General features: G+C 43.7%; 1 protein-coding gene across 2 annotated transcripts in view; it reads right to left on the reverse strand.

The window, feature by feature from the left end:
• The window catches only part of abcb4 (ATP-binding cassette, sub-family B (MDR/TAP), member 4), a 164,885-nt gene that overhangs the window by 65,750 nt on the left and 74,868 nt on the right, over nucleotides 1-24,267 (reverse strand). For both annotated transcript variants that reach the window (XM_068012986.1, XM_068012982.1), the window contains exons 12-17: nucleotides 22,415-22,540; nucleotides 18,111-18,314; nucleotides 15,919-16,089; nucleotides 12,128-12,289; nucleotides 11,801-11,965; nucleotides 3,020-3,166 (exon numbers count right to left, since the gene is read on the reverse strand). In XM_068012986.1, coding sequence (XP_067869087.1) covers nucleotides 3,020-3,166; nucleotides 11,801-11,965; nucleotides 12,128-12,289; nucleotides 15,919-16,089; nucleotides 18,111-18,314; nucleotides 22,415-22,540 — 975 coding nt within the window. The remainder of the gene's footprint in view (nucleotides 1-3,019; nucleotides 3,167-11,800; nucleotides 11,966-12,127; nucleotides 12,290-15,918; nucleotides 16,090-18,110; nucleotides 18,315-22,414; nucleotides 22,541-24,267) is intronic.

The following is a 24,267-nucleotide window of genomic DNA, read 5'->3' on the forward strand; positions in this document are numbered from 1 at the left end:
GGGAAGGGTGGGAAGGTGGTGGATCAGGGTTTTGTTGTGGGGAGAGGGTGCTGTGAGGTGAGGTCAGAGGCCTGCTAGGGTGGGGGGGGGGGGGGTGGAGGGGATCAGAGGCCTCAGGGAGGCTAAGTATGTGGGGGGAGTGCCCAATTGCGGAGGCTTCACAGGCAGGCCCCTAGATCCAGCATGTAGGTGTGAAGGCACATAACATCCTGAATCCATCAAGTCCTCACCTGAGGAAGATGCCAGGTTTCCCGGTCTGCAGGAAACCCAGACACCCATAGTTAAAGTTGAAAAGTAGAATGACAATGAGGCTTGCAGCCTCAATATCATATTTAAAGTTACAACCCATCCCCTTGCAGCAGATTGGCTGCCTGCCCACCATCCGGCCTCGGTTAAACATGGAAATGGGCAGGCTGGAGGCGGGTTTTGGACTAGGAAACAGATTTCTGAGACTTTAAACCCCAACCACCACCCAACACCTGACTCAAATCCACCTTTTTTTAACTAAGTATTGCTGAAAAGACAGAGACATGCTATTGAACCTTTTTAACTTGCACTCATCAGGACAGACACAAGAATGCCAAATATCAATGGAAGCAACAATTTATACTGCACGAAAAAGAGCCTGCTGATTGGTCTAGGCATTGCCATGGAGAATGCACCAGGGAACTACTGTCTCCTAAGCTACGCTTATGCTTAATTCAAAAGGCACAACACCTGAACATGTTCCTTTTGCCTGCAGAGGACAGGTCCCCGGGTGTGAATATATGTAGCTTCTAGCAAGCATAAGTGAACCACATTGTGAGCCTGACTGATAATCTTAAATTGACTGTTAGTGTTACTAGTACACTCAGCATTGTTCAGTAAATGCTGTCCAATCATGGAATCACATCTAATATTAGACATTGTCTTCTGAGTTTTGCAAGTATGAGTTGGTTGAGTACAGTCAGTACTCTGCCTATTGTGAACAGCCCAAAAATGACATGCTCTTTGATACGATCCGCAAGTGGTTGGGAGGTACAGCCTACTGCAAAACCCAACACAATGTCTAACATTAGACGTGATTCTGTGATTAAACTGCACTTGCTGAACAATCCTGAGTGTGCTAAGAATTATACCAACAACCAGTTTAAGATTATCAGTCGGGCTTGCAATGAGGCTCATTTATGCTTGCTAGAAGCTACTTATATGCATATGCGGGGACCTATCCTCTACAGGCAAAAGGAACATGTCCAGGCATTGCGTTTTTTTGAATTAAACAAAAGCATGGGGGGCAATAGTTCCCTGGTGCATTCTCCATGGCAATGCCTTGACCAGAATCGACTTGCCAACCAATCACTGCCCTTTTTTCATGCAGTATAAGTTGTTGCTCCCTTTGAAATTTGGCATTCTTGCATCTGTCTTGTTAGGTGCAAGACGAAAAGCTTTGGCGATGTGTCTCTTTTTTCAGCAACACTCAAATTTTGTAGTACCATTTTTTTAAGTTAAAATTCAGCCCATACAGCATAGCAGCAGGAGAATTTAAAGTCAATTATATAAATCTGGAATAAAAAGCCAGTCTCAGTAATGGTGCCATGAAACTATCATTAATTGTCGTAAAACCCCATCTGGTTCACTGATGTTCTTTAGGGAAGGAAATCTGCCGTCCTTAACCGGTCTGGCCTACATGTGACTCCAGACCCACAGCAATGCGATTGACTCTTAACTGCCCCCTGAAACGGCCTAAAAAAAACCCACTCAGTTGTGTTCAAAAAGGCAGCTAAGCACCACCTTCTCTACGGCAATGTGGGATGGGCATTAAATGCTGGCCTTACTAGTAATGCACACATCCCATGAATAAAAAAAAACTGCTGTAGTGAACTGAGAATAAGTGAACACCTGTAGGTATTAAACTTTAGTCAATATGTCTGGATTTACTTGGAGACTGATAATCAGGGGTATCCTGCAGGGATTCATGGTAGGACATTTGCTATTTTTATTAATGATTTAGATGTAGGTGCTGGGGGAAAGATCCGCAAGTTTATAAATGATACCAAGGTGTGCCCAAGTGTTAGTGCTGCAGAGGATAGTCAACTATTGCAATTAGATCTTGATGAGTTGGAAGAATGCGCTTGTGTTTGGCACATACATGCAACTAAGAGAAGTGTAGTGTAGGCAGATCAAATGCTGAATATTCTTACACCCAACAGAGTTAAAGCCGGTGGTGAAAGTAAAAGATCTGGATACTTTAATGCATCACTCTCTAAAGGTGCACAACTAATGCCATGAAGCTATAGTTAAAGCAAACAGGTATCTAGGTTGCAATCACTATCAAACAAAACATACCACTCTGTCATTCTGCAAGACTCTGGTTAGGCCTCAACTAGAATTCTGTGTCCAGTTTTGGTCTCCTCACATGTTGGAGGATATTGAGGCTCTGGAAGGACTGTAGAGGAAGGCCATAAGACTAAAACACCTTAGTTACCCCAAAAGGCTCAAAGATTTGTGTCTGTATGACTTTAGAAAACCTGAGATGGGAAGTTTGAGTGAGGTTTATAAAATGTTCAAGTTTGTGCTTATGTGGACCAATGACTTCAATTGAATAGGTTAGGGAGAACCAAGAGCCATGCTTACAAGTTGTATATGGGCAGAAATAAGTCGGATGTTAGGCGGTTCTTCCTTCCCCAGAGAATAGTAGACTTATAGAACAGGTTGCCAGCTCATGCAACCAAATGCTGATTCACTGAATACCTTCAAGCAAGAGCTGGACCAGTTCCTGGTTACAGTATACAAGAAGAGGAATGTATCCTAGAATATAAATCAGTGCCTCTGTGAACTGTTTGCCTCTATATCTCCAAAGGCTGTTTAATACATCCTGTTCTCTGGACCTGTACCTACTGACTATTAGAACCACCGACAGTGTCTATAGGATTACCATTAGTTCTTCTTCCTAGAGAGTATTTTAAAAATGAAGTTTCTTAAAATCTTTGTAATTGTTTCACCCAAGTTACCAAAATATAGTGGAAAATGTTAAACTTACTGCAATAATTTCTGAAAATATCAAGGCAAAGGCAGGCTGCAGGGCACCATTTATAATAGAACAGAGAGTTCCCACAAGCATATAAGGCCATTCAGTCTTGTTCATCTTAAGAATATTCAAAAAGGATATGTTGGGAGGATTTTCATCCTGAAAAATAGAATGTTTCACACTTTATGATAATATGGAATATGATCGTCAAATCTGTAATCTGCAAAAAATGGAACTTCACAATTTTTAATCTGTTCATTTATAAAGCTAAAAAATCTAAGTAAAGGACTTTATTTTAAATAAAAACAAAAAATGCTGAAAGACTCAGCAGGTCTGGCAGCATCTGTGGGAAGAGAAACAGAGTTAACAGGCTGAATTTTATGGAAAGTCCTGAGGTACCGCCACCGAGACGGGAAGCAGGAGCCACTGCTGCCTGAATGGTTGGAGGGGGATGCTGGAATCAGCGATTCAATGGTAGCCAGCCACTTAACTGTTGGGTGGTGGAGGAGCCGTGCACTCAGGTGGCACAGGCAGTGTGAAATCAAGCTGCTGGAAGTGCTGGCGCCAAATTTAAAGGGCTGTTAGCACTCTGTTAACTCAATGTAACCACAAAGGCAGCACCTGTTGAGGCACCGAAGAAGGGAAAATGAGGAATGCCTGAAAGAAGATCCAGGGTGGCCCCATGGTTCAGTGATACCTCTCTGCAGTTCTCCTCCAGTCTGCTTGGGCAAGAATGGAGGTTCTCTTCCCCTGGAACGGTAAGAGACCAACCCTCCAGACCAAGCAGGCCTAGACAGAGATCACAGAGAACTCAGTAGCCATGCGGTCATCCCTCAAACCTGACTGCAGAGCCACAAGTGGATAAATGACCTCATGCAATCAGGCAAGGTGAGTTTTATTTCATTCATTCACGGGAAGTGCGCAATGCTGGCAAGGCCTGCACTAGTTTCCCTTGAGAAGGTGATGGTGAGCCACCTTCTTGAACCGCTGCAGTCTATCTGGTGTGGGCACAGCCGCAGTGCTGTTAGGGAGGTAGTTCCAGGATTCTGACCCCACGACAGTGAAGGAACGGCGATATAGTTTCAAATCAGAATGATGCGTGACCTTGAGGGGAACTTGCAGATGGTAGTGTTCCCATGCATCAGCTGCCTTTGTCCTTCTAGGTGGTAGAGGTTGCGTGTTTGGAAGGTGCTGCCGCAGGAGCCTTGGTGAGTTGCTGCAGTGCATCTTGTAAATAGTACACATTGCTGCCATTGTGCATCGGTGGCGGAGGGAGTGAATGTTTAATGTGGTGGATGGTGTGAAAATTAAGTAGGCTGCTTTGTCATGGATGGTATTGAGCTTCCCAAGTGCTGTTGGAGCTACACTCATCCAGGAAAGTGGACAGTATTCCATCACACTCCTGACTTGTGCCTTGTAGGTGGTGGACAGGCTGTAGGGAGTCAGGAGGCGAGTTACTCGCCACAGAATTCCTAGCCTCTGACCTGCACATGTAGCCACAGTATTTATAGGAAGGTGGTGGCATAGTGGTAATGTCACTGGACTAGAAATCCAGAGGCCTGGGCTAAAAGCTCTGGGGTCATGGGTTCAAATCCCACCACAGCAGATGGTAAAATTTGAAAGACTGTGAAATTTGAATTCAGTTAATAAATCTGGAATTAATGTCTAATGGTGACCATGAAACTATTGTCAATTTCTAAAGGTAAATTATAGCAGGACAGCTCGCACCTGTGATATGCTCCTCCGGCGCTATGTGGGAAATCAGGGACACTTCCAGTGGCCCTGCCGACTGTGCGTGCAGGAAGTCTACCCAGCTGCAGCTGCTACCTACCCGCATTACGGGGCTGGAGCTGCGGGTGGATTCACTGCAGAGCATCTGTGATGTTGTGGATAGCACGTTTAGCGAGGTGGTCACACCGCAGGTAATGGTTCAACAGGCAGAAAAGGGATGGGTGACCACTAGGCGGAGTAGTAGGCGCAGGTAGTGTAGGAGTCTCTTGTGGCCATCTCCCTCTCAAACAGATATACTGCTTTGGATACTGTTGGGGAGGATGCTTTCCCAGGGAAAGCAGCTATAGCCAAGTTCATGGCACCACGGATGGCTCTGCTGCACAGCAAAGCAGGAAAAGGAGTGGCAGAGCTATAGTGATAGGGGATTCTACCGTAAGGGGTGCAGACAGGCATTTCTGTGGCCACAAATATGACTCCAGGATGGTATGTTGCCTCCCTCGTGCTAGGGTCAAGGATGTCATGGAGCAGCTGCAGGACATTCTGAAGGGGGAGGATGAGCAGTCAGAGGTCATGATACACATTGGTACCAATGACATAGGTAGAAAGAGGGATGAGGTCCTGCAAGAAGAATTTAGGGAGCTAGGTAGCAGATTAAAAAGCCGGATCTCTAAAGTTGTAATATCTGGATTACTCCCGGAGCCATGTGCTAGTGAGTATAGGAATAGGAGGACAGAGCAGATGAATGCATGGCTGAGGAGATGGTGCAGGAGGGAGGGCTTTAGTTTCCTGGATCACTGGGTCGGTTTCTGGCAAAGGTGGGACCTGGACGGGTTGCACCTGAACCGGAATGGGAGCAACATCCTTGCAGGGAAGTTTGCTAGTGCTGTTGGGGGTGTGGTTTAAACTAATTTGGCAGGGGAATGGGATACAGAGTGGAGGTACAGGAGGGGGTGATGCACAATCAAATATAGAAGAGAAAATGAGTCAGTCCGGAAGGCAGAGCAAATATAGACTTGTTAAGGCACAAGTGAAAAATGCAAGGCTGGATTGCATCTATTTTAATGCAAGGAGTCTTACTAGTAAGGCAGATGAATTGAGGGCGTTGATAAACACATGGAATTATGATATTGTTGCTATCACAGAGACATGGTTGAGGGAGGTGCAGGACTGGCAGCTCAAATTCCAGAGTATAGAACCTTCAGGCGTGATAGGGGAGAGTGTAAAAGAGGAGGTGGCATTGCACTGTTGATCAAGGAGTCAATTACTACAGTAAGGAGGGATGATATCTTAGAAGGTTCCTCAAATGAGGTCATATGGGTAGAATTTAAAAACAAAAAGTGGGCAATCACTTGGCTGGGAGGGTACTACAGTCAGAAAGAGTTAGAGGAGCAGAAATGTAGGCAAATCTCAGAGAGGTGTAAAAATAATAGGGTAATAACAGTAGGGGATTTCAACTTACCTAATATCAACTGGTCTTAGTGTAAAAGGCTTAAATGGAGCGGAATTATCTAAATGCGTACAGGACAGCTTTTTGAGCCAGTACGTAGAAAGTCCTACAAGAGAAATGCAGTACTGGACCTAATCCTAGGGAATGAAGCTGGACAAGTGGTAGAAATGTCAGTGGGGGAGCATTTTGGGGATAGTGACCATAACTCTAAGATTTAAGATAGTTATGGAAAAGGACAAAGATGGGCCGGAAACAACGTACTGAATTGGGGGAAGGCCGATTTCAATATGATAAAACAGGATCTAGCCAAAGTGGACTGGGAGCAGCTACTTGTAGGAAAGTCTACATCAGACCAGTGGGAGCCATTCAAAGAGGAAATAGTGACAGTTCAGAGCCAACATGTACTGTTAAGGTGAAGGGTAGGACCAACAAGTCCAGGGAATCCTGGATGTCAAGGGATATAGAGGATTGGATCAGCAAAAAAAAAAAAAAGGCTTATGGCAGATTCAGAGCGCTGAAAACAGCGGAGGCATGAGAGGAGTATAGAAAGTGTAGGGTGGTATTTAAAAAAGTAATTAGTAGAACGAAGAGGGGACATGAAAAAACACTGGCGGGCAAGATAAAGGAAAATCCTAAGGTGTTTTTTAAAGTATATTAAGGGCAAGAGGGTAACCAGGGAAAGAGTGTGGCCCATTAGGGACCAAAGTGGCAATCTGTGTGTGGAGCTGGAGGACATGGGTGAGGTTTTAAATGATTACTTTGCATCTGTGTTCACGGTGGAGAAGGACGATGTAAGTGTAGAGATCAGGGAGGGGGGTTGTGATATACTTGAACATATTAGCATTGAAAGGGAGGAAGTATTAGCTGTTTTAGTGGGCTTAAAAGTGGATAAATCCCCAGGCCCAGATGAGATGTATCCCAGGCTGTTATGTGAGGCAAGGGAGGAGATAGCAGAGGCTCTGACACAAATTTTCAAATCCTCTCTGGCCATAGGAGAGGTACCAGAGGATTGGAGGACAGCAAATGTGGTACCATTATTCAAGAAGGGTAGCAGGGTTAAACCGGGTAATTACAGGCCAGTGAGTCTAACATCAGTGGTTGGGAAACTATTGGAAAACATTCTGAGGGGCAGGATTAATCTCCACTTGGAGAGGCAGGGATTAATCAGGGATAGTCAGCATGGCTTTGTCAGGGAGAGATCGTGTCTAACTAACTTTATTGAATTTTTCAAGGCGGTGACTTGATGTGTTTATGAGGGTAAAGCAGTTGATGTACTCTATATGGACTTCAGTAAGGCTTTTGATAAAGTTCTGCAAGGGAGATTGGTTAAGAAGGCAAGAGCCCATGGGATCCAGGGCAATTTGGCAAATTGGATCCAAAATTGGCTTAGTGGCAGGAGGCAGAGGGTGATGGTCGAGGGTTGTTTTTGCAAGTGAAAGCCTGTGACCAGTGGTGTACCGCATGGATTGGTTCTGGAACCCTTGCAGTTCTTTGTAGTGTACATTAATGATTTAGACGTGAATATAGGAGGTATGATCAGTAAGTTCGCAAATGACACGAAAATTGGTGGTGTCGTAAATAGTGAGGAGGAAAGCCTTAGAATACAAGGACGATATAGATGGGCTGATAAGATGGGCGGAGCAGTGGCAAATGGAATTTAATCCTGAGAAGTGTGAGGTGATGCATTTTGGGAGGACTAACAAGGCAAGGGAATATACAATGGATGGTAGGACCCTAGGAAGTACAAAAGGTCAGAGGGACCTTGGTGTACTTGTCCATAAATCACTGAAGGCAGCAGCACAGGTAGATAAGGTAGTTAGGAAGGCATATGGAATACTTGCCTTTATCAGCCGAGGCATAGAATATAAGAGCAGGGAGGTTATGATGGAGCTGTATAAAACATTAGTTAGGCCACAGCTGGAGAATTGTGTACAGTTCTGGACACCACATTATAGGAAGGTTGTGATTGCGCTGGAGAGGGTGCAGAGGAGATTCACCAGGATGGTGCCTGGGCTAGAGCATTTCAGCTATGAGGAGAGACTGAAAAGGCCAGGATTGTTTTCCTTAGACCAGAGAAGGCTGAGGGGGGACATGATTGAGGTATACAATATTATGAGGGCCATTGATAGATTAGATAGGAAGAAACTTTTTCCCTTAGCGGAGGGGTCAATAACCAGGGGGCATTGATTTAAGGTAAGGGGCAGGAGGTTTATAGGGGATTTGAGGAAAAGTTTTTCACCCAGAGGGTGGTTGGAATCTGGAACACACTGCCTGAAGAGGTGGTAGAGGCAGGAACCATCACAACATTTAAGAAGTATTTAGATGAGCAATTGAAACGCCATAGCATACAAGGCTACAGGCCAAGTGCTGGAAAATGGGATTAGAATAGGTAGGTGCTTGATGTCCGGCACAGACACGATGGGCTGAAGGGCCTGTTTCTGTGCTGTATAACTCTATGACTCAATGGCTGGTCCAGTTCAGTTTCTGGTCAATGGTAACACCAGGATACTGATAGTGGGGGATTCAGCGATGGTAATGCCATTGAATGTCAAGGGGAGATGGTTACATTCTCTCTTGTTGGAGATGGTCATTGCCTGGTACTTGTGTGGCATGGATATTACCTGCCACTTATCAGTCCAAGCCTGGATGTTGTGCAGGTCTGCTGCATATGGGCACAGATTGCTTCAATATCTGAGGTGTTGCAAATGGTACTGAACATTGTGCAATCAGCAAAGATCCCCACTTCTGACCTTATGATGGAGGGAAGGTCATTGATGAAGCAGCTGAAGATGCTTGGGCCTAGGACACTACCCTGAGGAGCTCCTGCAGTAATGTCTGGTGATGAGATGATTGACCTCCAACAATCACAACCATCTTCCTTTGCGCTTGGTATGACTCTAACCAGTGCAGAATTTTCCCCCGGATTCCCATTGACTCCAGTTTTGCTTGAGCTCCTTGATGCCATACTCAGTCAATGCTGCTTTGATGTCAAGGGCAGTCACTCTCACTTCACCTCTTGAGTTGATCTCTTTTGTCCATCTTTGAACCAACACTTTTATGAGTTCTAGAGCTGAGTAGCCCTGGCTGAACCCAAACTGACCTAAGAATAATCATTCCACTGCTTTGTTTCTGGAGAAACAAAATCCAAAGTTGTTTCCAGTAAAACGAAGCTTGCAGGACTAACCTATTCCTTTACCCATTTCAAACCAATATCTATACGGCTGCGTTTGCTGACAATGGTGCTGCACGGGCACATGTGCAAACAAAGTGATTCTTGACAATGCAGCTGGCCGCAGACGTCAGACTGCGCCAAGCTGTGAACATACACAAACGGGCACCTGCTCTCTGCGCGACGCTGCATTCCGGATTGCCAGGACTGGTTGGCGCATGCACAGATGATGTCATCGTGTTATGCGGGTTGGAGGAGAGGCCGAAGACCTTGGTGGCGGCGGGTGCGCTCTCCTCCTCCACCCTCCCAGCCGCTCGCTCGCTATCACCTCCCCCCCCAGCCCGCTCACTCTCCCTCCCACCCTCTCGCCTTGCCGGAAAGAGTGAGCGAGCGGGGTGGGGGGTGGGGGTGGGGAAAGAGCGGGCGGGGGGGAAATAGTGAGTGGGGCGGGGTAAGAATGAGTGGGCGGGCGGAGGTGGGGGGAGAGCGAGCGGGCTGGGGGGCTGGGGGGGGGGGTGGTGGGTAGAAGGAGGAGAACGCACCCGCCGCCACCAATTTCTTCGGCCACTCTCCCCACCCTCATTCCCCAGCATAATGCGATGATGTCATCTGCTCATGCGTCAACCAGTCCTGGCAATCTGGAACACAGCGCACGCGCAGACAGCAGGAGCCCATTTGCACATGTGCTCAGCTTGGCGCAGTCTGATGACGTCTGCGGCCGGCTGTGTTGTCAAGAATCACTTTTATCTATACACACACATACACTCATTAATTATGTTGCTAATTACTAACACCAGCAAGGGTCTGAATGGCTCAGTGAGCAGCTGCCTCTAGCTCTGCCGAGGACACATGTCGCACCATGTAGAAGTAATGGGAAAAGGAAAAGAAAGACTTTTTTGTTGTACAAGGGGATTCACTTGGGTGTTAGTAACAATGCCACTGTCTAATATATTGGAAAATGCAAATGAATCATACATTGTTTTCCAAATTTCCATTGTCCAGTCATCTCCATTGTTGCCCCCTGCCTTCCAAATGGATATTAGCCTTAAGGAGAATATTATGATCAGATTAAAAGACAAGCAAAGGTGTGAATGAGATGGAGGGATTCATGACTGTGGGAATGATTTGTGTTGGGATGGCAGAGGGGTGGGGGCAGTGGGTTCAGCATTGTTGTGCCATAAAGCTTCACACAATCAAGTTATCTGAACCGTGTCTGTATGAATCCATCATGAGCTTCTTTGGCAGCTATTTGAGTTTAAGGGGGAAGTAAGTGGGATAATGCTGGATTTCCGACATGCTGACACTTTATGACTTAACCCCCTGGCCTGCACCAACACCTGCCCCAACCCACCCCCGCACCACCCCCCTTCCCCCCCCCCCCCACCCTTTGCATGTTAATATTCTGCCCATTAATCCTGTTCCTCTCTCCACATAGATGCTGCTAGACCTGCTGCGTCTTTCCAGCATTTTCTTTTTTTATTCAAAATTTCCAGGATCCGCAGTATTTGGCTTTTGCAAATTATTTTAAACTTCAGCAAGAGAAACCGATAGACACAAATTATGATTTCATATTGTAGAGTGATAACATATTCAATTAAAATAACTCACAGATTAATTATTGCAATAACTAACTGTTGAATTTTTGGGGGACATTTTGGAATCAATAAAATAATTCAAAAACAGCACCCCCAATATTACATTTCCCATGCCCCTCATCCATCATTGTGGCCTCTTAGTCTGTTAAGCTAATGTAACCCCCCCAGCATTTTTGTGCTAAGCAATTGTGCAGGGACTGGGTTAAAGCTGTCTAATTCCATTCTCTTATGATTCTTACAATCAACGGGGAACACATTTTCATCTCATTGTTTGAGTTGAATTTGAACCCAAATCCCCACTGAGAAAAGTAGTGTTCCAACTCCTAGTTTCACCAAATCTCTAAGTTATGTGGTTACCAGACACCTTAAATTAATATAAACATTTGAAACCATATTACGTAGTCAGCCTAAATACCATTAAACTGAATCAGCAAAGAGACATATTAATATAAAAGCAAAATACTGCAGATGTTGGAAATCTGAAATAAAAACAAAAAATGCTGAAAATACTCAGCAGGTCTGGCAGCATCTGATGAGAGGTCACAGACCTGAAAGGTTAACTTGGCTTCTCTCCATAGATGCTGCCAGACCTGCTGAGTATTTCCAGCATTTTTTTATTTATTTGAGAGACATATTAAACTCATTTCTCATAGCTCTTCGAATTATTAACTTTTAAAATAGGGTTGAAACACAAAACAAGATAAATATCAGATTTATATCCCACAAATGAGCTGACTAGAGAACTCATAAGTAGTAAAATCTCATAATGCATCATTAATGCAATATTTAAAAGCAAGATTCAATTAAAATGGAGTATATATTTTCCTTGACTAAATTGAAGTGAGCCATACCTGAGGATCATCAACGTCCGTTTTTTCTGTAGCTGTTTCTACCTTTTTTGTACTAACTCGTGTTGACCGTCTTCGCAGTGGCTTAGTGGTGCGAACTGTCTCAAGTTCAGCTTCATTTCCCTCATGAATTAATTTGTGTGTCTCATTGCCTTCATTCTTAAATGTCTACAAGGAAACAAATGAAATGATGATTTATCTTTTCAGTTTTGCTTTCAACAAATTAAATGTCAGTGTATGAATTTGTTGAATATTGTTGAATAACTTCATAATTTAGTCAATGGTTAAAGTCATCTGAGTTGGAAGAGGTAATTGGCTCCCAAGAGGTACCTGCGCGTTGACCAAAGTGTAATAAATCCCCTTTGCCTCCATCAATTCTTCATTGGTTCCTATCTCGACAATTACACCATCCTGCAAACCTGCAATGGTGTCTGCATTTTGGACTGTTGACAGACGATGAGCAATTACTATAGTAGTCCGGCCTTTCCGTACCTTTGAGAAAATACAGAAAGTATGTTAAGGTTTTGGCAAAGCTGCATATTCATGTTTCCACCCCAGGGCCTGTGTAGCTTCCTTACCAGAGAGAAAAAAACAACTTCAGCATATCAGTTTCTTAAAAATCTTTGCACGGGCTTACCACAGTAAGTAAAACTCTTGCTTCTGGGTCTGAGATGGTAAGTTTGAGTCTCACACCAAGAATTGAGCTGATTGTGTAGTAGTGAGGAAATGCTGCATCATTGGAGTTACCTTTCTTTGGAGGAGAGACGGAGACTCTGTCTGCCTGTTCTAGTAGTTCAGATTGATATCAAAGGTCCCATAACACTACTCAAAGAACAGGCAGTTTTACTGGTGTCCTTATAGTCTTACAAGAGAAGGGAAGGTACTTGACCTAATCCTAGGGAATGAAGCCGGACAAGTGGTAGAAGTGTCAGTGGGGGAGCATTTCGGGGATAGTGACCATAACGCTGAAAGATTTAAGGTAGTTATGGAAAAGGACAAAGAGGGACCGAAAATAAAAGTACTGAATTGGGGGGAGGCTGATTTCAATATGATGAAACAGGATCTGGCCTGAGTGGACTGGGAGCAGCTACTTGTAGGAAAGTCTACATCAGACCGGTGGGAGTCATTCAAAAAGGAAATAGTGAGAGTTCAGGGCCAACATGTTCCTGTAAAGGTGAAGGGTAGGACCAACAAGGCCAGGGAACGCTGGCTGTTAAGGGATTATAGAGGATTGGATGAGGAAGAAAAAAAAGGAGGCTTATGGCAGAGTCGGAGCACTGAAAACAGCAGAGGCGCTAGGGGAGCGTAGAAAGTGTAGGGGGGTACTTAAAAAAGTAATTAGGAGAGGGAAGAGGGGACATGAAAAAACATTGGCGGGCAAGATGAAGAAAAATCCCAAGGCATTTTATAAGCATATTAAGGGCAAAAGGATAACCAAGGAAGGAGAAGGGCCCATCAGGGATCAAAGTGGAAATCTGTGTCTAGAGCCGGAGGACATAGGTGAGGTATTAAAAGATTACTTTTCATTGGTGTTCACTATGGAGAAGGACAATATAGGTATAGAGATCAGGGAGGGGGATTATGATATACTTGAACAAATTAGCATTGAAAGGGAGGAAGTATTAGCTGTTTTAGCGGGCTTAAAAGTGGATAAATCCCCAGCACCAGATGAGATCTATTCCAAGCTGTTATGTGAGGCAAGGGAGGAGATAGCAGGGGCTCTGACATAAATGTTCAAATCCTCTCTGGCTACAGGAGAGGTTCCAGAGGACTGGAGGACAGTGAATGTGGTACCATTATTCAAGAAGGGTATCAGGGATAAAGCAGGTAACTACAGGCCAGTGAGTCTAACATCAGTGATAGGAAAGCTATTGGAAAAAATTCTGAGGGACAGGATTAATCTCCACTTGGAGAGGCAGGGATAGTCAGCATGGCTTTGTCAGGGGGAGATCGTGTCTAACAAACTTGATTGAATTTTTCAAGCTGACTAGATGCGTAGATGAGGATGATGTGGTCTCCCTGGACTTCAGTAAGGCTATTGATATGGCAGATTGGCTAAGAAGGATCCATGGGATCCAGGGCAATTTGGCAAATTGGATCCAAAATTGGCTTAGTGGCACAAGGCAGAGGGCGATAGTCGAGGGTTGTTTTTGCGAGTGGAAGCCTGTGACCAGTGGTGTACTGCAGGGTTCGGTGCTGGGACCCTTGCTGTTTGTAGTGTACATTAATGATTTAGACGTGAATATAGGAGGTATGATCAGTAAGTTCGCAGATGACATGAAAATTGGTGGTGTCATAAATAGTGAGGAGGAATGCCTTAGATTACAGGACAATATAGATGGGCTGATAAATTGGGCGGAGCAGTGGCAAATGGAATTTAATCCTGAGAAGTGGGAGGTGATGCATTTTGGGAGGACTAGCAAGGCAAGGGAATATACAATGGATGCTAGGGTTCTAGGAAGTACAGAGGGTCAGAGGGACCTTGGTGTACTTGTCCATAGATCACTGAAGGCAGCAGCACAGGTAGATAAGTTGGTTAGGAAGGCATTTGAGATACTTGCCTTTATTAGCTGAGGCACAGAATATAAGAGCAGGGAGGTTATGCTGCAGCTGTATAAAATTCTAGTTAGGCCACAGCTGGAGTACAGTGTACTGTTCTGGACACCACATTATAGGAAGGAAGTGATTGCACTGGAGAGGGTGCAGAGGAGATTCACCAGGATGTTGCCTGGGCTGGAGCATTTCAGCTATGAAGAGAGACTGGATAGGCCAGGGTTGTTTTCCTTCGAGCAGAGAAGGCTGAGGGGGGACCTGATTGAGGTGTATAAAATTATGAGGGGCATTGATAGGATAGATAGGAAGAAACGTTTCCCTTAGTGGAGGGATCAATAACCAGGAGGCATAGATTTAAGGTAAAGGGCAGGAAGTTTAGAGGGGATTTGAGGGAAAAAAAATTTCGCCCAGAGGGTGGTCGGAATCTGGAACACACTACCTGAAGGGGTGGTAGAGGCGGGAACCCTCACAACATTTAAAAAGTATTTAGATGAGCACTTGAAAAAACATAGCATCCAAGGCTCAGGGCCAAGTGCTGGAAAATGGGATTAGAATAGATAGGTGCTTGATGGCCGGCACAGACACGATGGGCCTGTTTCTGTGCTGTATAACTCTATGACTCCATAACATTCATAGAATCATACAACACAAAAGGAGCCTATTTAGGCCATTGTACCCATGTTGGCTCTTTCAAAGAGCTCTCCAATTAGTCCCATGCCCCCACTCTTATCCCATAACCTTGCAAATCCTTCCTTTTTAAGTACATATTCCTCCCTTAACCACAACTACCAAAAAGTAATTAACTGGTCATTGCTATTTGTGGTATCTCACTGTGTGCAAAATAGCCTATTTGCCTACATTACAGTCATTGTGCTTCAAAATAATACACTGCAATGTGCAGTGCTTTGAGATTTTTATGATAAGTTGTTACATCAATGCCAGTCTATCTTGGGTAACTTCCTCTTGTGGTTATTCAAAGATAAAGCAAAGTTCTCAAAAATGTCCACTTATTAATTTAAATATGAACCTTTTCATAATGCACTTGAGATGTCAATGAGGTTGTCAGGCAAAATCTCCCATTTCCTAAGCCTTATTGGCTTCTATTTAACAACATGATTTCATACATGTAGTCTTCAAGATTACACCTTAAAATCAATTTCCACATTTTTCTCAGCATTAATATTGATAAAATATATTTGGATCTGTTCTGCTGAACCAGCTGGTGGATGGCCTGGGTTCACAGGGCAAATCTTGCCAAAGGAATTTCATAGGGCCAATTTTGATACTGCCATCCCACTCCCGGTGAAACTGTGCAGGTGTTGAGGCTAGGTAAAGAGAAGATTTTCTTTGTTGTTTTCATTGAAAACATAAATCCATATCTACTATTTTGCAACTAACAATGAACAGAGCAAGTCTCAGTCCTCATCCTGAACAATTACCTAAAGACTAATTCATCGGAAAATCTAAAAGTTGGGCAATATTTCTCTGCTGATTTAAAAAATCCTGCTAACTGCAGCAATATAACTAAACTAGCACTGATTGTTTTTATTTAGTGAGACCATAATTACCTTATCAAGAGCAGCTTGAACAACAGCTTCACTTTCAGCATCTAATGCAGATGTGGCTTCATCCAGCAGCAGAATCTTTGGATTGCGTACCAGAGCACGTGCAATGGCAATTCTTTGCTTTTGACCACCGCTCAGTTGAGTGCCTCTTTCTCCAACTAATGTTTCAAATTTCTACAGAAAATCAGGATTAGGGTTAGTGATATGTTAAAAATGTCTGTTTTTATTTTTAAAAATTCAAATATATTCAAATTCAACTCTTAACGATGACTTGGACGCCCCCACCATTCATAGCGATCAGGAGAATATCTAGCCCACAATGCGCATATCCATCTCATGAGAACCAAGTTTTAATGCTGCAAAAGCAATTAGGGCAAGATCACAAGCCATTTGTACTTCAACCTACACTGAGAGAGTAGTGATTACGCTGTGTCAGATAAGGAAGATAAGAAAGAAAACAAAATGACAGATCAGAAGCAAAAGAATCATTTTGAGGAGATCTTATTCAGCTGAAAGATTGAATAGGCCTAGAATAAGTTCTCTGGCTTTATCCAAGGCTTTAAAATTAGTTCAGAAGCCAATACAGAGATCACATATTGATTTACACTTTAGTGTGCATATACCTGGCATTAATTGCACCTCATGTGGCTGTATAGATCCAATGCCACATTTACCAGCAGGCAGGAAATGACTGAAGCCTGGTTAGTCATAGCCAGGATGAGGTCCATCCACTAATAGAATTGTAGGATTCTGATTCTACAGAGCAGCCAATCTGATTAACTGTATTCTCATCGAGGTACCTTTGCTATCAACCAACTGGATGATGCACTTAAACGATAATGGCCACCCAGAGAGGGGACCTAGTTAAACACCACATAAGAATACATCCTTGCTCTGTTTGAAAGATGCACATCAGGTGAGGATGGAAAAGGAACTGGGCTCAGCTGCAATTTCACTCCTTGCTCATCACAAAAAAACTTCCAGTGCCACACTTACTGAGTGAGGAATGCCTGCTTGGGTGAGGTACAGAAGCCTTCTGGTGACTGTGGAACTACACACAACCCCAAGACACTTTGCATAAATTGAAAGAGAAATGGCAGCAGGGGTGGGTTTGTGGAAAACAGAAATTCTAGCATATTGACATCACTTTAGGTGTGTCCCTATGATTTCAAAGGTGTGGGATACCCTCCATTTGCCTGGATGGATGTAGCTGCAACAGCACTCAAGAGGCTCAACATCAACATTCCCTCTTAGTTGCACAGGGCACAGCTGCACAGCAATCCGGAATGTGCCACATAGGGAACAAACAGGGTGCGCAGCAATCTTAAAGGGAACATGCAGTGCAACAAGCAGGCCGTGCACGGCAAACAGAAATTTGAGGGAAAATTGCTCAATTTCATCCATGATAAAGCAGTCAACTTCATAGCTTCCTCATGCACTAGCCTATACAACCACCCTCTTCATCACCAGCCTACTGTGGCTGCTATGTATACTATCTACAGGAAGCACTGCAGGAACAGCAGCAAACCTCTTTAACCCACGTCCTTCGCTACCTAAAAGGACAAAGGCAGCAGATACTTGGAAAATCCATCACCTTTAAGAGACCCTTCAAGTCACACACCATCCTAATTCGGACATGTATCACTGTTCCTTCATCATTTTTGGATCAAATTCTAGAACTGTGGGAGTACCTTCACCACATTGACTGCTAAGTTCAAGAAGATGACCAGTACCACATTCGCAGGGCAATTAGGGATGAGCAATAAAAAAACATTGCCAGCGACGCCTACAAGGATGGATGACAAAATAAATTGCACAATGCTGCATGGCCCGAGTCCATGTACCAAGTTTCTAATCATGTTGAATGACAAGATAAAGTCCAACATCCAATAGTTAATTTTTTATACTCAAGTCATTCGTAGCACCAGTTCAGATGTAGGATCATCATAGCATCTTTATATTTTCACTCAGTGAGGGCCAGGCAATCTCACTCTGGTGTTTGTCAATCTAATTGCATAGGCACAGAAGAAGGACGTAATGCTGTTCTATCCCGGATATGAACTGATAGAACAATGAGAAGACAATTTCTCAGAAAAATAGAGTTGAACTTGTCACAGCAGTTATCAAGATTAGAGAAACCAGTGATCTATCATATAAACCCATTAGTTCAATAGCAAACAAAGGTCAGTACTTACATCTGGCAATTTCATAATGAAATCATAGGCATTAGCTTCCTTGGTAGCCTCTTCAATCTCAGCCATGGTGACATCTTTACGACCATAGCGAATGTTTTCAGCTATCGTGGTGGCAAAGAGGATGGGTTCTTGGCTCACAACCCCAATAATTTCCCTGAGATACCTAACATTCAAGGATCGAATATCCTGTCCATCAAGCATAATCTGTTGAAAATATTATAGATTTAAGTCAATAATTATGCTATCACAGATTTGAAAGTACTGGATGTGAAAAATATTGCCATAAAAAGCTGTGTCAACTTCATTGGAAAGCAAATTTGTTGTTAAAAGTGACATATAAACTCTCAAATGAATCAAAATACACAAAGAGGTAGAGGTAGAAATTGAAAACAATCAGAATCCTCAGTTGTGCATACTAAGGCAACAAATAATGCCATTTATACGCAATAAAAACCTGACCGAAGCCATAAACCGAAGCCATAAAATAAGTATGGGGAGATTACGTGTTTTTGCTGGTACTAGTACTTGTTCCCAGCACTGTTAGGTCTGGTGTTCATTACAAAGATGTGACCTTTTTTTTAAAAAATGTATTCATGGGATGTAGGCTTCGCTGGCTAGGACAGCATTTATTGCCTATCCTTGACAAGGTGGTGGTGAGCCACTTTCTTGAACTGCTATTGACCTTGGAGCGGTTTGATAGAATTGAGTGGCTTGCTAGGTCATTTCAGAGGGCAGTTAAGAGTCAACCACATTGCTGTGGGTCAGGAGTCACATGTAAGGACAGCAGATTTCCTTCCCTAAAGGAAATTTGATAGGTTTTTACAACATTCGACAATGGTTTCGTGGCCATCATTAGACTAAATTTTAATTCCAGATTTATTAATTGAATTCAAATTCCACCTTCTGCGATGGTGGGATTTGAACTCATGTCCCCAGAGCAATACCCTGGGTCTCTGGGTTACTAGTCCAGTAACAATACTACTATGCCTCTGCCTCCCCTATTTCTTTACCTGGACAATATGTGGAACATCTCAACACCCTCCACCCAGCAGGTGGGAAGACAGGTAAAATGGCACAGGCATTTACCCACTCAGCTCCCATACCTATGTGGTCAATTGCAAATTTAAATAGATTTACTCGAGCAAAACAGCTCAGAATTTCAAAACTCTATATTAAATCTCCTCTTGGCCTTCATTGCTCCTGTGGACATGGCCCCTGTTTTTTTTTAAATTTGTTTCATGGGATGTGGGCATTTATTGCCCATCCCTAATTGCCCTCGAGTAAGTGATGGTGAGCTGCCTTCTTGAACCGCTGCAGTCCATCTGGTTTGTGTACTGCCACAGTGCTGTAAGTGATGGAGTTCCAGGATTTTGATCCAGTGACAGTGAAGGAATGGTGATATAGTTCCAAGTCAGGATGGTGTGTGATAAAAACAAGAAATGCTGGAAACACTCAGCAGGTCTGGCAGCATCTGTGGAGAGAGAAGCAGAGTTAACATTTCAGGTCAGTGACCCTTCTTCAGAACTGGCAGATATAAAAAAAGTAAAAAATTTTAAGCAAATAAAGCGGGGGTGGGGCAAGAGATAACAAAAGAGAAGGTATTGATAGGACAAGGTCACAGAATAGCTGACCAGAAGGTCATGGAGCAAAGATATGTTAATGGTGTGTTGAAAGACAAAGCATTAGTACAGAAAGAGTGTTAATGGACTGAAAATTGAAGGATGGTGTGTGGCTTGGAGGGGAACTTGCAGACGGTGGTGCTCCCTTGTGCCCTTGTTTTTCTAAGTAAAGAGGTTGTGGGTTTGGAAGGTGCTGTCTAAGGAGGCTTGGTGAGTTGCTGCAGTGCATCTTGTAGATGGTACACACTGCTGCCAATGTGCGTCGGTGGTGTGAAAATTGAAGGTGGTCAAAATATTGAAGGTGGTCAAGAGAGTGCCAATCAAGTGGGCTGCTTTGTCCTGGAAGGTGTGGAGTTTCTTGAATGTTGTTGGAACTGCATCCATCCAGGCAAGTGGAGAGTATTCCATCACAACCCTGACTTGTGCCTGTAGATGGTGGACAGGCTTCGGGGAGACAGGAGGTGAGTTACTCGCCGCAGATTTCCCAGCCTTTGACTTGCTCTTGTAGCCACAGTATTTATGTGGTTGCTCCAGTTCAGTTTCTGGTCAATGGTAACCCCCAGGATATTGTTAATGGGGGATTCAGTAATGGCAATGCCGTTGAATGTCAAGGGGAGATGGTTAGATTCTCTCTTGTTGGAGATGGTCATTGCCTGGCACTTGTGTGGCGTGAATATTACTTACCACTTATCAGTCCAAGCTTGAATGTTGCCCAGGTCTTGCTGCATATGGACAATGACTGCTTCAGTATCTGAGGAGTTGCGAATCGTACAATCATCAGCGACTATCCCCACGTCTGACCTTATGATGGAGGGAAGATCATTGATGAAGCAGCTGAAGATGGTTGGGCCTAGAACACTGCCCTGAAGAACTCCTGCAGCAATGTCCTGGGACTGAAATGATTGACCTCCTACAACCACAACCAGCTTCCTATGCACGAGGTATGACTTCAACCAGTGGAAAGTTTTCCCCGATTCCCATTGACGTCAATTTGGCTACGGCTCCTTGATGCCATACTTGGTCAAATGCTGCCTTGGTATCAAGGGCAATCACTCTCACCTCAGCTCACCTCATGTGTTCAACTCTTTTGCCCATGTTTGGACCAAGGCTGTAATGAGATCAGGAGCCAAGCAGAACACAAACTGAGCATCGGTGAGCAGGTTGTTGCTATTTTAGTGGTGCTTGATAGCACTGTCAATGACACCTTCCATTACTTTGCTGATGGTCAAGAGTAGACTGATGGGGCGGTAATTGGCCAGATTGGATTTGTCCTGATTTTTACGCACAGGACATATCTGGGCAATTTTCCATATTGTCGGGTAGGTGTCAGTGTTGTAGCATACTGGAACAGCTTGGCTAGGGGCGTGGCAAGTTCTGGAGCAGAGCTCTTCAGTACTATTGCCGAATGTTGTCAGGCCTCATAGCCTTTGCGGTATCAAGTGCCTTCAGCCATTTCTTGATATGACATGGAGTTAGTCAAATTGGCTGAAGACTGTCGTCTGTGATGCTGGAGTCCTCAGGAGGAGGCCGAGATGGATCATCCACTCGGCACTTTTGACTGAAGATGGTAGCAAATGCTTCAGCCTCGTCATTTGCCCTGATGTACTGGGTTCCCAATCATTGGGGATGGAGATGTTTGTGGAGCCTCCTTCTCCTGTTCGTTGTTTAATTGTCTACCACCATTCACAACTGGATGTGGCAGAACTGCAGAGCTTTAATTTGATCTGTTGGTTGTGGGATCGCTTAGCTCTGTCTATAGCATGCTGCTTACGCTGCTTGGCCCATAGGTAGTCCTGGGTTGTAGCTTCATCAGGTTGACATCGCATTCTTATGTATACCTAATGCTGGTCCTGGCATGCTCTCCTGCACTCTTTATTGAACCAGGGTGGTCCCTTGGCTTAATGGTAATGGCAGAGTGAGGGATATGCCGAGTCATGAAGTTACAGATTGTATCACAGGAGTTACCTCATAACTATAGATTCTGGGCAGGATCTTATGCTGTCCTTGGAGATGGGCATGGAGGCGGGCCTCATGCAAACAAAATGACAATAGGTGCCATTTTGTCTGGGGTGGGGAAGGCCAAGGACCTCCCCCCCACCTCAATTGCTCCCTCAATTCCTATGTCCAGATCATTTATGTTTCATGGAAGCTCACTCTTCCCACATTATCTCAATGTCCTATGATCATTACCTTCCATGTTCATTTGCTTTGAAGCATGCCCTCGCACTTTATTGGTCTCCTGGCTTGGATTATGTTTTTTTTTCCCCCAAGAGAAGCAGTACCACATTCAGCTAGTAGAGCGATAATATGTATCACGCATATTATGCCTGCATCGTATGTACGCACAGGAATTGTACACTGTTTTTTGTTTTCAGGAGTTTATCTCTCCAGCTGCTGTACTTACTTCAAACAGCAGACAAAAAAGAACACTGGCTCGCAGCTTGTTCTGCCCAGCAGTTCAAATTGCCATGCCCTCATTCTGCTGGAGGCAGATGGGAAATATACTCACCAGCGTGGTTTCCTGCTGGAAACCGACTGAGAGTTAAGATCTATCCCAGCATTGATCATCTCTCAACCGGCTAAGAATACCTTGATTTTGGAGACCCACAGATTTTGCCGCTGAAGCCCATTTGTTGTTTAGCTACATTATTTTCACAGCATGACGAATGTTGTTAAATGCTTTACCATTCCATCTTCAGGATCATAGAATCTCTGCAGAAGCTGGATAGTAGTGCTCTTTCCACAGCCACTGCTGCCAACGAGAGCAATTGTTTGTCCGCTTTTCAACTTCAGGTGCAGACCTTTTAATATCTACCACAAAATATAACAGAAGGAAGAAGAAATAAGGTACTGTTTGGTTTTAACATTTAATGGTGTAACACCATTTTATTTCTGTTCTGAAAATTATGGCATAGTTAGACAGTACTGTGTGAATTTATTAAATGTAGCCTTATGTAACTTAAGACTAATAGGTCGTAAACTTAATGTCAGTAGTAGAGCACCAATTTAACTTAATCTGAAACAAAAACAGAAAATGCTGGAAATAGTCAGCAGGCCAGTAAGCAGCTATGGAAAGAGAAACAGGACTAAACCGGCTGGGAAGTGGGAAGGCTGGTAATATGACTGGGGAAGGTGTCGGGAAGGGAGTCGGATGTTTTCCTGCCTCCATGGCATATTACCAACGGCGGGAACCTCAGTGGCACGGCCACCCACTTAAGGGCCACTTCCCACCCCCGCTGGCATTTTGCCCGCATCAGGAGGTGAGACTGTCAGGTAAACCCTGCTGGCCTCCCGGGGGAGGCGGTTTATCTCCTTAATAGCTGCTCCATACCCTACAGAGGGGCCCCCTGGTGGCAATAGTCACCCCAGAACCTGAGGTGCTGTCGCTAGTACAGGATCCCATTATATTCCTGAAAGCCAGTTAGTGAAGGATTGTATTGGAGTCTTTCCCTACTCAGTCGAACATTTATTTACAGAGTGAAATATTACAAGCACACACGTCCTAACGCAACCACATCACAGTTTCAGTAGTGTCGCTTTATACGTGCTCAAGTGAAACCCCAATTAATGCCCACTGCCTGCATATAATTAAGCACAATTGATATACAATTAATAGATTCCCTTCTTTATCTTTAAATAAAACTTAGAGTTAATATGCATATAGAAAATTTCACACAAATCAAATAACTTCCATATTCTATACAAAGCATTACATTGCAAGACGCCCCTTCTCTAGGACCCCTAACAATTTCTTCGTACAAACATTTTGCTGTAAAACAATCAGATAGTTGATGATTTGCATCAATTCATTTAATTTAAAACAATTCCTTTCTCTCCAGCATTTGTTTCAAGCCAGCAAGGTCAATTTGTAACCTTCTCCCGTTCACACTTTTTGTACCATGTAAATTATCCCACTATGAACAATTACCTACATAACATTCAATACATATTCTATCTTCAGTGCACCCCTTGTACAGAATCTCACTTAGGATATTTGACAAATAGAATCCCATACCCACTGTCTCCTTAACAGCCAGTGTTTCATCAGCTAATGTACTTTTAACAACCCTTTTTATTTTCTTAGCTTCTCAAGCTATAGGACATTGTCCATTTTCACCCATAAGAAATGCTATGAAACCAGCTGCACTCAAATACCCATAAGGAAGATTAGCATGTGAAGCATCTTTAAAAATGACTAGTTTTATGTTCTTTGAGTCACCTAAGGATGTGAACTTAAGTACACATTTTTCCAGATTTTATTTTTTCAGTGTTTTATTTGCCCTTAAAACATTCTCTGCTTTAGGGTGTTTCATCACAGTACTTAACTCCAACACATCAAAGCAAGCATCTAGTCTAGTCTGAGTGCACAGCCAGTTTGACTGACCGATCAAGCTTCACAATTGCTCTGTCTCTTCTTTAGATATAACATCAACTTTCTGTGAGAACCTAGGATGATTAACTGGGATGGGAATAATACCCTCTAAAATAGAATTGTTATATAAAGTTATTCCAGACCTATGCTGCTTAACATCTAAACC

The sequence above is a fragment of the Heterodontus francisci genome, chromosome 2, assembly GCF_036365525.1.
Source record: "Heterodontus francisci isolate sHetFra1 chromosome 2, sHetFra1.hap1, whole genome shotgun sequence".
Classification (NCBI taxonomy): Eukaryota; Metazoa; Chordata; class Chondrichthyes; order Heterodontiformes; family Heterodontidae; genus Heterodontus; species Heterodontus francisci.